Below are 13,230 nucleotides of genomic sequence, written 5' to 3'. Positions count from 1 at the left end.
CAAAATTAGCACCCAAGTTGTTGAAATAAAAAAAAGTCTTCAATTGTTTCTGAAAAATACTGTTGTGAGTTTGTGGGGGGACCACCCTAAACCCTAGAAATTAATAAATGGTAGGATTTTATTTGGAGAATTGAAGGGAAGATTGCAGGCTAGAGGAAAAATACAGGTCAAGCTTTCTTTCCAAGCCAGAACCTCACCTGGGATAGAGGCATTAACATGACAAAAAGGCGTTGATGGCTCATTTAAGAGGAATCTTGGGCCTGGATAGAAAGTTGCTAGAGTAACTGGGTGTGAGTTGAAAGGTAAAGAATGTCTTTTGCAAGCTTGCTGGAGAGAAAAGAGAGAGAGAGAGAGAGAGATCCATCTTGGGCAGGCTGGCTGAGAGAGATGCTTTAGACCAGGGGTCGGCAACCTGTGGCCCACGGGGGCAATTTAACCAGCCCACGAGCCACCCCTGAATCAAGCCGCCCGCTTGGTGAGTCCCTGCGCGCTGCGCTAAGCAGTGCGGTGTGGTGCGGAAAACCATGTCTGCGTATGCCCAGACGCCAGAAATCGCATATGTGCATGTCCAGATGCCGGTAAAATCGCATGTGCGCAATCAGGCCCACGGAGTGATCTCCGCGGGACTTGACTGGCCCAGGCAGGTGCAACCTTGCCGACCCCTGCCTTAGACTCCATGGCTGCACTGCTGTGGGGAACAAGCTTTGCTTTATATGACCATGCTGTTAAGATCTGGACTCCTTCCATGCAATCTGAAGGTGTAAATATGTGAATAAATCATATTTCTGAAAGGTACAACAGTCTCCACTGCGTCTTGAATACTGGTGGTTCAAAGCACTTATGCTACTTTCAAGCTGCCATGCTCAACAGGCCACTCTCCCCACAGTAGGCAGTGGGGTGGGCAGGGAACGAGGGGTGGCTGGAGACTGCAGTCTTTGCCTAGCCAGCAAGGCTGACGCGCAGCGTAAATTAACAATGCAGAGTTTTAAAGAATAAAAGCTTTACTGAGTTAAAATAAACTTCTTCATAAACAACATGGTTCCAAACAGTTTGACTGAGATTACATACTGACTCTGTTCACAACTGAAACAGACAAGACTCTCACTGACATCTTAGAGAGCACAAAAGAGAAAGTGGCTGCTGAGTCAGTGTCAGAGTGACTCCACAGTTAGCAGTTAGGCCTGAATAACTTTAGTAGTCCCAAAATGACTGTGCAGTCCCAGCACTTCCCAGCCTGCTTTGCTGCTTCTGCTCTCATGTGTCTTTGGCACATGACAAAGGCCAGGTGAAAAGTGTACACTCCACTGCCCAGGGAAAGCGCACTTGCTTTGCATGTGCAAAGTCCCAGATTCAGTTAAGTCTTCTTTATTTGTTAGTTTAAAGGATCTCAAGTTACGTATGATGGGGAAGACCCCTTTGTGAGGGATGCTAGCTGTTAATAATAGAATATACTGGGGAAGATAGGCTGACAATCTGTCCAGGTATAAGGCAGGTCTGGCTATCCTATAGCCAGCTTTCTCCTTATACATGCTATTCCTTTAAAGCCTATTTTGAAGCACATTCTTGTCCCTGAAAATACTTGAGGGCATCGGTTCCTTGGGGCTGCTGTGGCTTGTAACTCTGTGAGGGGTCAACTACAGTGCCCACTGCAAGCTCAACTGTCCAGAGAACGCCATCACCCTTGCAGTTCTTGCAGTTCACTCCTATGCAAGCTGTGCAGAAGCAAACCTCACTGAGCCAGGCGCCTTTGGGTGTAGCAAGACCAGTACCACAAACTTTATTGTGGGTTAACTTTCCTTTTTGCTTTGTATTTACGTACTTACGCCTAGATTGGTGTTGGGTGGGTTGTTTGTATGTGTGTGTGTGTGGGGGGGGGGTAATACTCAATTTATTCTGCGTCTGCTAAATTGCTTTAAAAAAATTACTGGCATACTCTGCATCTTGCACGTTTGCCTTTCCAAGGCTTTGCAACGTTTGCTGTGGGCTGCTTTTTGGGCGCAGCTTGTCATGCAAAAGTAGCAAGTTAAGTAATACTATAATAAAATTTGGGGTTGACTTTTAAAGTCCCAATTTCCCACCAAGGGACCCAGGATCCGCTGCTCGTTATCGGTCAGAGAAGAATGAGTGGAGGCAGGAACCAGTCGAGGAAAGCAAGGCCGATCTGTATTTTTCTCTTGCAAGAATCCCCCCTTCCCATTTTTCTGCGGAGCGTGTGCCCGCTATATATACGCATCTTCATTTTTTTAGAGCCGCAAAGCCGACTCATCGGCTCAATGGGGCGGCCCCACATTGCAAGCACCCAACCTAAAATGGAGGTCCCTTGGAGGCGCGCATGTGCGCAACTCCAGCCCTTTCGAGAGAGTCCCAAGAAGACAACTTTTCTGCTCTTTTACGGCGCCCGCTTCCTTTGCCGGGGCTCGCGCTCCCTGCGGAGTCCCTCCCTCCCTTTGCACAAGAAGAAACCGAACCAAATAAGAAACTAAGAATAACGACGCAGCAGCCAGGGCGGGCATGCACGGCGATGGCGAGGCGTCTTCCGCCCGGCTCGGCCGCCCTCTTCCTCCCGGCCGACGAGACCCTGGGATGCCGCGCCCACCGCCGGGAGAGGCGGGGCCTGCCAGCCTTCTAGTTCCGACTTCGGCCGCAGCTGGGCTCTGCTGGAGGGCCTGGTAAGTGGGGCGCCGCCCGGCCTTCGCCCCGGGGGCAGCGCGCGGGAGCGGGGCAGGGGCGCGCCGAGGGCGCCGCAGGAGCGTGCCGGGCGGCCGAGGCCTCCCCGGGAGAGGGGGGCTCCGGCGTGGCTTCTCGCTGCCTCCCCGCCCCCCACCCCCCCACCCCCTAGGCAGGCTCTTCTCGGTGCGCCTTCGCCCCTCTTGCCCCTCTGAAATGTCGCGGGGGCGGGAAGCAAGAGGCGCGCGCCGCCCTGGCTCCAGCTGCAGCTCCCTGAATCCCCATTCCCAGGCGCCGCCAGCCTTTAGTCGCGCGCAATTAACTCTTCCCCACGTTCCTCTTGGGCTGCGTGTCTGCCTGCCTTGCGAGCGCTGCGGGTGAGGCTCCTCGGAGGCAGCGGACGGAACCCGTCAGCTCGCAGGTTTCTCCGCTTGCTGCTCCTGCTGGGCGTTTGCGTGGGAAGAGGCGCGCACAGACCGGTTCTGCAACAATCCTGCCTCCTCGGTGGTTCGCAGGAGCCCGGTTGGATCCTGCGGCTGGTTCTGCTGGCTATAAAGCGTGGGAGAAAATGCATTGCCTTATTGCAGGGGCGAAGCTAGGCTTTATTTCACCCGGGTAAAAGACGCAGACTGGCAAAAGAAAACCCGTGCATTTGCGAACGCACACAGGCTGGTGCGCCCCCCGGAGGCGTCACCCGGGGCAAAAAACCCGGCTAGCTCCCGCTCCCCGCGTAGCTACGGCTCTGACTTATTGCTCGGCCATTTCTAAAGTTTAACAACCTAGAAGCAAGCTTTAGAGTTAGACAGAACTCCCCCCCCCGCCTTTTTAAGGCCTTAGGTTTCCATAGCAAACCAAAAATTTGCTTTGCACCTTGCCTTGATAGCTGTGTTCCCCGTACCTGTACATACTGCAAAAGGGAATGATTTTCCTTGCCCTGCCCACGTGTTCTCTGAATGTGGCTGATGGTGTAACACTGTGGGAGGCGGATAGAACTTTTTCTGGTGCTTTCTCTGGGCGTGGAAGTGAGGCAGGGAACGGTAAGCGAAACCCCTGTTTGCTGCAAGTGTCTGTTTAAGCCCCCGGTGGGCTATTTCTGCACCGAATGCTCAGATAAAAGGAAGTGAACAGGCTGTGGCAACCCCTCTGCTGTCCTGGCGATTATGGGCCTCTTCCAGGATTGCCTCCATGCCTGCACTTTTTCAAGTAATATGCTGAAATATTGGAGAAGAGCTTTCTAGTCTCAAATGCAACTCTTCCATTGGGTTTGTGCAAAGGTTGTAAAGGTAGCAAAGGGTGAAATATTGCTTGCTTCTAAACACTGATGCTTGCTGTGGGGCTGGAGGCCTACAAGTTGTTACTGAATGAACTGCCTGTTAGGTGCGGCACTATCCTGGTGTCCATGGCAGCATCACCCCCTAAATGTTTGTGCAGGAAAGATGGTACTGAACAGAAAGCACTACTTTTGTTTCTTTCCCTAAAAGAGTTTTTCTTGGGGTGTCAGACCCTGCCCCAAGGCCCCTGCTTATTTGCATTAAGGTAGAGGTAAAGGGACCCCTGACTGTTAGGTCCAGTCGTGACCGACTCTGGGGTTGCGGCGCTCATCTCGCTTTACTGGCCAAGGGTGTACAGCTTCTGGGTCATGTGGCCAGCATGACTAAGCCGCTTCTGGCGAACCAGAGCAGTGCACGGAAACACCGTTTACCTTCCCGCTGGAGCGGTACCTATTTATCTACTTGCACTTTGACGTGCTTTCGAACTGCTAGGTTGGCAGGAGCAGGGACCAAGCAACGGGAGCATTAGACTGTGCCTAAAGCAGGCATGGGGAACCTGTGGCCCTCAAAGTTGTTGTTGAGCTACAAGCCTGGCCATTGGTCATTGGCTAGGGCTGATGGGAAGGAGCTGCAGTCCAGTAACATCTGAAGGGTCACAGATTCCCCCAACCCTAATCTGAAGGTAAAATCAAAATGGAGGCGGGGAGGAGAAAGAGGCCTTGAACTAAAGAGACAGCAGAAGATTATCATAGGGCACTTTTCATTAATGGCTCTGTCTGGGAGCTTCATTAATGTACCGATCTCTGGCTGGATTGCAAAAAGAGAAATCTCCCATGGAGCAAGATGTGTTAAGAATATATTTATTTAATATAAAGAACATATGTATTTATTTAAGCCATTAACGTTTTTAAGTGGTGTACATAAAATTACAGACCAGGACCCTCCCTATTTTTTGTGATTGTGTTGTTCAGTTGTAAGTTTTTTAATTGTTGTGACTCACCTTGCAACCTTAGGGTGAAAGGCGGGTACTAAATTAAAATAATAATAATGATGATGATAAACTGTACAAAGATAGGAACAATCCAAATTATCATAAAACAAACTATATAACATGTATTTTGGGCAGCTCACAAGGTACAAAAGAATAAATGCTAAAATGTGAGGATGAACCTAATTCCCTAAGGAAAAAGAACAAACTTGTTCCAGTTCTTGAGCAGCTTAACGACATGTTCTGGCCATTGTGCCAAATACATTTTTTGGGGGGGGGGTGTTGATGTGGGTTTCACGAACATTACAGACTTTAAGTGCATCGGAGCCCTGCTGGATTGGGCCATCTAGTCTAGCATCCTGTTCTCATAATGGCCAAACAGGATTCCTCTGGGAAGCCCATAGCAAAGGCAACGGGACTTGCCCCACCTGTGGAACCCCAGCAAGATATACTGCCTCTGATCCTGCAGGCAGACCCTGCCTGAGCTTACTCAAAGGCTGTCCTCTGAGATGGCAGTAAACTCACATGGTATGTAAGCTTAGCCAGTCTTTAAAGCAGAGGGGAAGAACCTGTGGTCCTCTAGATGATGTTGTACAACTCCCAGTGGTCATCCCTGACCATTGACCATGCTAGTTGGAGGTGATGGGATTTGGAGTCCATTGCCATCTGGAGGACCATAGGTTACCCAGCGCTGCCTAAATAGATAAGGGGGAACCGATAGCTGAGGCTTCTCCCTCCTTCAGTGTGCCATACAAGTTAAACCTTAGCTTTGGAGTTGAACGGTTGTTGCTGCGAGGGTACAACATAGGGGATTTTGCCCAGCAAATTTCATATTCAAGTGTCTTGTCTCTCTCTTCCAGCTAAGAATTGCATCCTAGCCGTGAAGTCTTCAGTCTCTCCGACGTAGAGTCCCTTCCAAGCGTCTCACGATGAGTCTCCAGTGGGCGGCTGTGGCCACCTTCCTCTATGCAGAAGTCCTCCTCGTTTTCCTCCTGTGCATACCCTTTATCTCAGCAACAAGGTGAGCTGAGGTGGGGATGGGATTGCGGGTGAACCTAGGAGCCTTTCCAGGCCGCAGCTGTTGTGTAACACAATTAAGGACGCAATCACACCCTCTCTCGGCCTTGGTTTCTAGGATGTTGCAGGAGGCGGATGCCTGTCAACGAAACAGTGGGTTGAGCTGGGTGAGAGTGATTAGCTCTTGCAGACCGATGGGAAATTATTTTTAATATCTGGTTGTCACTGGAATTTGTGAGAGGAGACAAGGAGGTGGATGAAAAGTCACTCCCAATTATTTAGCCAAGTTCCTTATTGTCAAACATCTGCTAAGTAGCTCAGAGGGGGGTTGTGGTTAGGAAATGGTGCAACAGCCCTTATGTAGGACATAGTTCTTGGACAGTGTTCTTAGGAGCCACCCTATTCTATGACACTAATTTATTTTAAGCTGATTAAAATACCTATTAAAAAGTGCTGCAACTCTGGGACTTCATAGAAGGGCGGCTAAATAATTTTTTATTACTATTACAAAGGTTGATAGTGAAGCTCACCGTCAGGGCTGTTTGTATTCTGATGCACTAAGAAATAAAATTCTGTAGCCTGCTAAGTCCAAATTTTGCTGATTCTGCAGCAAGAAAAGCCATGTTTTGCTACATAAACTTGTAAACGGTGTTTGGAATTAGCCAGTTGCGACTGGTGCGGGTCCAGTTGTGACCACATGGAGATCTCTGGATGCCAGGCTGGCGACTGAGGAAAACAAAATGCCACTTCGAGAAGAATCTGAAATACTTTCCCTGAAGCCTGAATTAGATTTATTCTGAATTGTTTTATTTGATGTTTTAATGTGTTGTAAAACACAGAGATTTGTTCTTTAAAATATAAAGCAGTATAGAAACAGAAATAATAATAATAATTGTCATCATCCCATGGGGGTGGGAGGGGAATGGTGCCACTGGGGTGACCGCAGCCTTGGTTTAAGGTGCCATTTGGCGATCTGTATCTGAGTTTCTAACACTGCTTGTAAACTTAGTTTGCATAATTCAGTTAGTGAAATCCGATTGTTGATTGAATCTTTTGTGTGACATGATTGGAAAATGAGAGGCAATTGCTTAAAAAATACTTTTGTGTTTGGTGCCATGTGTCACAATCCTTAAAATGACCTACTTAAACCCTGCATAGTTATGCTAATCTAACTTTTTGGGAGAAGCAAAGAGCTGCCTGGGACACTTCAGCTCTGTTTCTAGCTCCTGGAAGCCTTCCTTGGCTGCTCCTCTGGCTTTTGAGTCTTTCACAGGCACTGCTCACCTTACAAACATACCTTCTCAGTTATGAGGCCTAGAACCTTAGTTTTCTTTTTAAAAAATACATATATGCAAGACTCTCAGGAAGCTGAATTCTCTTCCCAACCTGCACTTCTTTAGAATCATGGCATACACATCCCCCCCCCCCCCATTCCTTCCTCCCATCTCCTTCTGGCATCTCTTCCGCTGCTGTTTAACCCAGACGGAAGGCTGTCTGGGGATGTTGCTTGGCAATTACCGAGTTGTCTCCTGATTTCTTCTAGGAGAGTTACACTCCCTCCAAGGCATTGATGTAGCCCCAAAATGCCTTCTGCCTGAAAGTGCCTCCATGGCGTCAGGTTAGGCAGAGGTAACCGGGGAGGCGGGAAATCCCTGGAGGTGGGGAAGGGGGAACCTAGAGCCTTCCAGATGTTTCTGAGACTCCCATCAGCTCAGCCAGTGTAACTAATACTTGGGGATGATGGGAATGTTATAGGCCAACTGCGTTTGGAAGTTTACCATCCTAGTCTTTGTCGTCGCTTGTCCACAGCCTCCTAAATAGCCCAAGAGAGGAAAAACTGGGTCCTGTCTCCATTTTGCTTCCCCACCCATACCAGAACAAGCTGCTGCCTGTGTTGCGGTCAAGTGTGTTTGTGTTTGTTGCCTGCAAAGCATTGATCCTAACCTCCAACCTTCTTCCACAGATGGCAGAAAATCTTCAAGTCCCGCTTGGTGAAGATAATGTTGGCCTATGGGAATACCTTCTTTGTTGTGCTCATAGTCATCCTGGTCCTGTTGTTTCTTGGTGAGTGGAAGGAAGCCATTGTGCTTGGGGCGGGTGTTCTCGCCTCACCCGCTCATGGGAGCGTTTGCTTCTCCCTGTGCCTGCCAGGTTCTGGCCAGGTCCCCAGGGCCTTGGGCCACTTCTTCCTCCTGTGCTCTCTGAGCTGCTCATAGCCCAGCACTGTGACAGAAAGGGGACAAGAACGTGGCTGTGGTTCAGGGCCTTTCTCCACACCCGCTCAACTTTATCTTGGCTAGTGATTCTGGAGAACCACCCTTTCATCTCCCTCCATGTAGCTGGGGTAGGGATTTGCCCAGAGTGCTGTGCTGGGTTTGGCCGTGAAGGATTAAGGTTCAAATGCTGCCCAGCCATGAATTTTCTTGGGGTCTTCCTCACAGGGTGGCTGTGAAATCCAAAAGGCAATCAGAAGCAGTTCTGTGCTCTGGAAAATCCTAGAAGAGTAAGAGTTGAAGATGAATCAGAGGGGGAAAGCTGGTGTCAAAATATTGGGGGTTGCGGGTGCGAAAGTGGTGGAGATGACAGACCTCTGCTTTATAGGTACCCGTATTTTTCGTTCTATAACACACTCCCAACCATAACACGCACATAGTTTTTAGAGGAGGAAAACAAGAAAAAAAAATATTCTAAACGAAACAGTGGATGTATGATTTTTGTGGTTCATGCTGTGGCCACAGACATGTGATCTGACGGTGAGTTTGGGGTAGCCCAATGCAAAAATCCTGAGGATCCATGTGGATCCGTGCTTTGTAACCACGTTTTTGCACCACTGCGGCCCCAGGCAACAGTGGGTGCGTGATTTTTTTGGTGCATGCTGTAGCCATGGACATGCTATGTGATCTGATGGTGAATTTGGGGTGACCCAGTGCAAAAATCCTGAGGATCCGTGTGGATCCGTGCTTTGTAACCATGTTTTAAGTGGGGAGGGAAGGAAAAGCACTCAAGGGACAGGGAACACGCGTGGGGAGGGTGGAGAAGGATGGTGTTAATAATGCAGAAGAGGGGTATAAGAGGAGAAGGCTCTTATAAGAGGAGTGGGGAGGAGAGAGAGACAGAGAGCCTGCTTGCGAAAAACTTTGCTGCTATTTAGCGAGTGGGGAGGAGAGAGAGAGACAGACAGCCTACTTGAAAAAACGTTGTTGCTATTTAGCGAGTGGGGAGGAGAGAGAGACAGAGAGCCTGCTTGAAAAATCTTTGCTGCTATTTAGCGAGTGGGGAGGAGAGAGAGACAGAGAGCCTGCTTGCTTTAAAGGAGCCAACCGGACAGGAGCCGCTTACACTCGTGTAAGCGGCTCCTCTCCCACTTTGCTCCTTTAAAGCAAGCAGGCTCTCTGTCCCTCTCTCCTCCTCACTCAGCGGCTCTTCTCCCGCTTTGCTGTTTCAAAGCGAGCCACGGAGGAGGGAAGGAAGGGGAACCATGGATCCTCTGCTCATGACTGCAGCAGATCCCCCCCGCCACCCGTAGGCATTCGCTCCATAACACGCACAGACATTTCCCCTTACTTTCTAGGAGGAAAAAGGTGAGTGTTATGGTGCAAAAAATACGGTACCTTCTTTCTACTTCACCATTGCACTTAACTGCTCAGGACAGTTGAGTAGACAACTGCTTTGCATCCATTTTGATGTATTTTTAATCTTTGTTGGAAGCTGCCCAGAGTGGCTGGGGAAACCCAGCCAGATGGGCAGGGTACAAATATAATAATAATAATAATAATCATAATAATCATAATAATAATATCATCAGCAGTTGGGCTAGGATGCCAAATATCTTTTGTGTGGGTTATGGCAATGTATTCTATTCAGATGGGGGGTGGGGGAAAGACCCTGGAAGCCTTGTGAAATGAGGCTGCTCTTTTGACCCCTACCTCCACTACACCAGTTCCACATAATGCAAACCAATTTGTTTTAAGTCCCTTGCATCTGGGCATTTCAAGAAACCGCCTCCTTCATGTGATACTTGTCTGCCTTTTGAGGTCCTCAGCAGATGCCCTGCTCTGCCACTGTTAGAGATGCAGTCTACCCTCTACATGGGGCAGAGCCTTTTGGGTTGTTTCTCCCAGATTAATGAACTCCATGCCCTGAAGGGCTCACTTGGCCCCATCTCCCTGCTAGCATTTCGACACTTGGCCCAGCCTTTATGTAGTGCCTTTGTGGACAAGCTCTCCCCTGGATTGTGTGTGTGTCACTCCTGATCCAGTTTTATGGTGCAGAATTCTATATTTTTAAAAGATAAGGTTGCCGGCACTTTGAAGGCCTTTGAGATGGAGAAACGACTTAGAAATAAATTGGGTCAGAAGTTGGGCACATTCTTACCTCCCCCTGCATTAAGATAGATTCTGTGGCTGGGTTGTTGTCTTAGAGATGCTCAATTTCCCCTAAAGCAAGGATGGTCAACATGGTGCCCTTCAGCTGCCCCTGAACTACAACTCCCATCATCCCTGACCATTGGTCATGCTGGCTGAGGCTGTTAGGTGTTGCAGTACGCCAGCAGCTGGAGGGCACCATGTTCTTTGTCACTGCCTCTAAAGTCACCTGCGGTGATGGCCCAGAATCCAGAGTTCTAGCCAGCAGCACATGCCCAGTGACAGGTAGGCTCTTCCCTGTGAAACATTCCTGGCTGTTCTTCAGCAGGTTTCTCTGCTTCTGCTTCCTTTGGCAAGAGAGTGTTAAAATGGCACATGCAAGCTGCAGTTCATGCAGAGATGGAGCTTGCAAGGTATGCAAGAAGTTGGCTTCTGCTACCCCCTGGAGTTTTCAGTGGGACAGTGAGGGTGAGAGGTGCACTTTTCCATACAAACCCCTTTCATGGACTCAGCATTGTAGAGTTGGAAGGAAACCCTGAGGGTCATCTAGTCCAACCCACTGCAGTGCGGGAATCTCCACTGAAGCATTTGTCTTATGAGTGAGTAGAGCACCATCCCATCAGTTTGTGCCGTCTGGCTGTCGGGGCTCCCTAGGGATGGAGCTGATGGACTTGTGTGCCGTATTCCACACAAATGCAGATTATAGAACCAAAATGAGACTTGTTCATGTGGCACCACAAGAAGGCAAGTCCAGCCCGTCCTGTTTTAGGGAATGAATTCAACATAGAGCTAAGCAGATCGCTCTGTCGGCTCACTCATTTCTGCTTTCCTGATGAAATGAGCTGCCTTCTCCTCCACCTGCCTGCTGTCCCAGTGGTTCTCCTGACCCCCAGAGCCAACTGGAGGGGCAAGCCCCATTGCGCTAGCAGAAGAAGTTGTTGCACAGGCTTTTTTTCTTTTCTTTTGAAGAGGCTTTCTTGTAATAATTGTCAAGGGCAGGGATAGGGCACTTTTTCCTCCTGGGGGCCACAAAATGGGCATGGCCAGAGGCAAAAAGATGGGTAGAACCCCAGACATGACTCGTTTTCATATAGCAGGCTCCATTCAAGTCATGTAAAATCCAGAGGTTCCTATGCAGACCTCTCTAGTCTCAGTTCCAGTCAGGCAAAAGCCCTCAAGGAGACAGTGGGGCAGGTGCTAGTGTGGGCTGTGTCCTGGAGAGAGTCATGTGGGCCAGATAGAGAGGTCTTGGGGGTAGATGGGTGTGCACTTGGCCCCTGGGCCTCAGGATCCCCACACCGGGCCTAGGAGGAGAAGAAATTCAGTGCTTTAGTTCTCAGTCACTTTAGACTTTAGTTACTTTTATCCTGCTAACCCCATATATTCTTGAAACCTGACTATCACATTTGACCCAGACTGGATGATATGTTTGCCATGTGACTTGAGCTTGATTTTCCTTCTGGAAATATCAGCTGTGGGGGTTTGACTTTGGGTAGGATTTGTGGGGTGAGGGAGTTGTCCCTTCTTCACACATTTCCCCCCTCAAAATTGCCTCCCAAGCTGCTTGTGGCAAATTTCTAGTTAGAAAAATGCTGTGGAGTAGGGTCACCACCCCCCCCCCCCGGGTCCATGCACTGTGATCTCCATCTGAATTGCACCCCAGCAATTTCTGTTGCCAAAAGAAAAAGAGGCCTGGGCAGCACAATCATGTGACCAACGTATCGCCTGGTATTGGAAGTCCGCTGCTTTTAGAATACTTGGCGAGGCTGAATATGTGAGGAAATAGTTTCACCTTTAGCACAGTCAGTGAGGAGTCAAAACTTTATTTTGCAATCATGCATTGCCATGACTTAGGCTGTCAAAATGGCTTGTAATGTTAATACCCAAATAGCATTCGTACTGTCTCAGAATGGAACGGAATGAAGGAGGGGTGACATTGTCTTACGTCTACACAGACCTTTCAGCTAACATTGGCTTAATTCTCAAGCATGAGAAGCAGGGCCTTTCCGCCCCCTTCTCATGGCACCCCTGTTTCTTTGATGCTCATGGCAGCCATTTTGTGCTGGCACCCACAGCACTTTGGTATAGATCCTAGAACCGGCACCTCATTGTCATTATTCTTTTAACAACAAAAAAAGCCCTGAAATATATGACAGTGGAGTGGAACTGACAGATTTCTCTCAGGAGAGAATTTAACTTGGGCGCCATGCTGAATATATCCTATTCCTGGTGACAGCTGATCTTGCCTCAGATGATCATGATTACATGAAGTAATGTCTCATGTGTCAATCTTAATTAATGTGGTGGGTGACAAGTATAGGAGAAAGAGCTCATTAAGTGGCTTCCTAGATCAAGGCCACTGAGGGCTTTAAAGATTGGAAGCCAACACCCTAAACTGGGCCTGAAACAAGCTGGCAGCTAATGGCGCTCTCTTCAGAGATGGCTGGGGAGCTTGTGACCCCCCCCCCAAGTAGTTGTTGAACTACAGCTCCTATCATCTCCAATCATTGGCTGTGTTGGCTGGGGCTGATGGGAGCTGGAGTCCATAAATAGCTAGAGAGCCGCAGGTCCCCAGCCCTGCTCTGGGAGGTGAGATACACTCCTGGAGGTTAGTTCTAGACAGAAATTGTGCTACTATATTTTGGACCAGTGGAAATTACCCAGAGGCTCCTCATGGTAGGAGGGTAGCAAAGTGTTGCATTGTGTGGGGGCAGCTGAAAAGCTTGTTTATGTTCCCATCAGTCTAAGACCTTCTTTGGGGACCCTACTGTTGGTCAGTGGGACAAACATTCTCCCTCCCTCAAGTTGGCATGACCAAAACCTTCCTCCATTTTATACTTCTGTCCAGAACACATGCTGTTGTGGCATGATGGCTTTTGGTGGATTCTTGTCAAAGACCGCAGCCGGATTCATGGATTCATAG

At 48.9% G+C, this 13,230-nt stretch overlaps 1 protein-coding gene across 1 annotated transcript in view; it reads left to right on the top strand.

Annotated features, from left to right (window-relative positions):
* The first annotated feature begins 2,519 nt into the window (after positions 1 to 2,519).
* BCAP31 (B cell receptor associated protein 31) overlaps positions 2,520 to 13,230 on the top strand; it is a 37,285-nt gene continuing 26,574 nt past the window's right edge. The window contains exons 1-3 of the mRNA XM_081177221.1: positions 2,520 to 2,669; positions 5,787 to 5,947; positions 7,907 to 8,007. Of these exons, the coding sequence (XP_081033347.1) occupies positions 5,856 to 5,947; positions 7,907 to 8,007 (193 nt within the window). The 5' untranslated portion in view covers positions 2,520 to 2,669; positions 5,787 to 5,855. The remainder of the gene's footprint in view (positions 2,670 to 5,786; positions 5,948 to 7,906; positions 8,008 to 13,230) is intronic.

This window comes from Podarcis bocagei (assembly GCF_964188305.1).
Source record: "Podarcis bocagei genome assembly, chromosome: 17".
NCBI lineage: Eukaryota > Metazoa > Chordata > Lepidosauria > Squamata > Lacertidae > Podarcis > Podarcis bocagei.
Note: the sequence above shows the minus strand (reverse complement) of the source record. Positions and strands in the feature narration are given on the sequence as shown.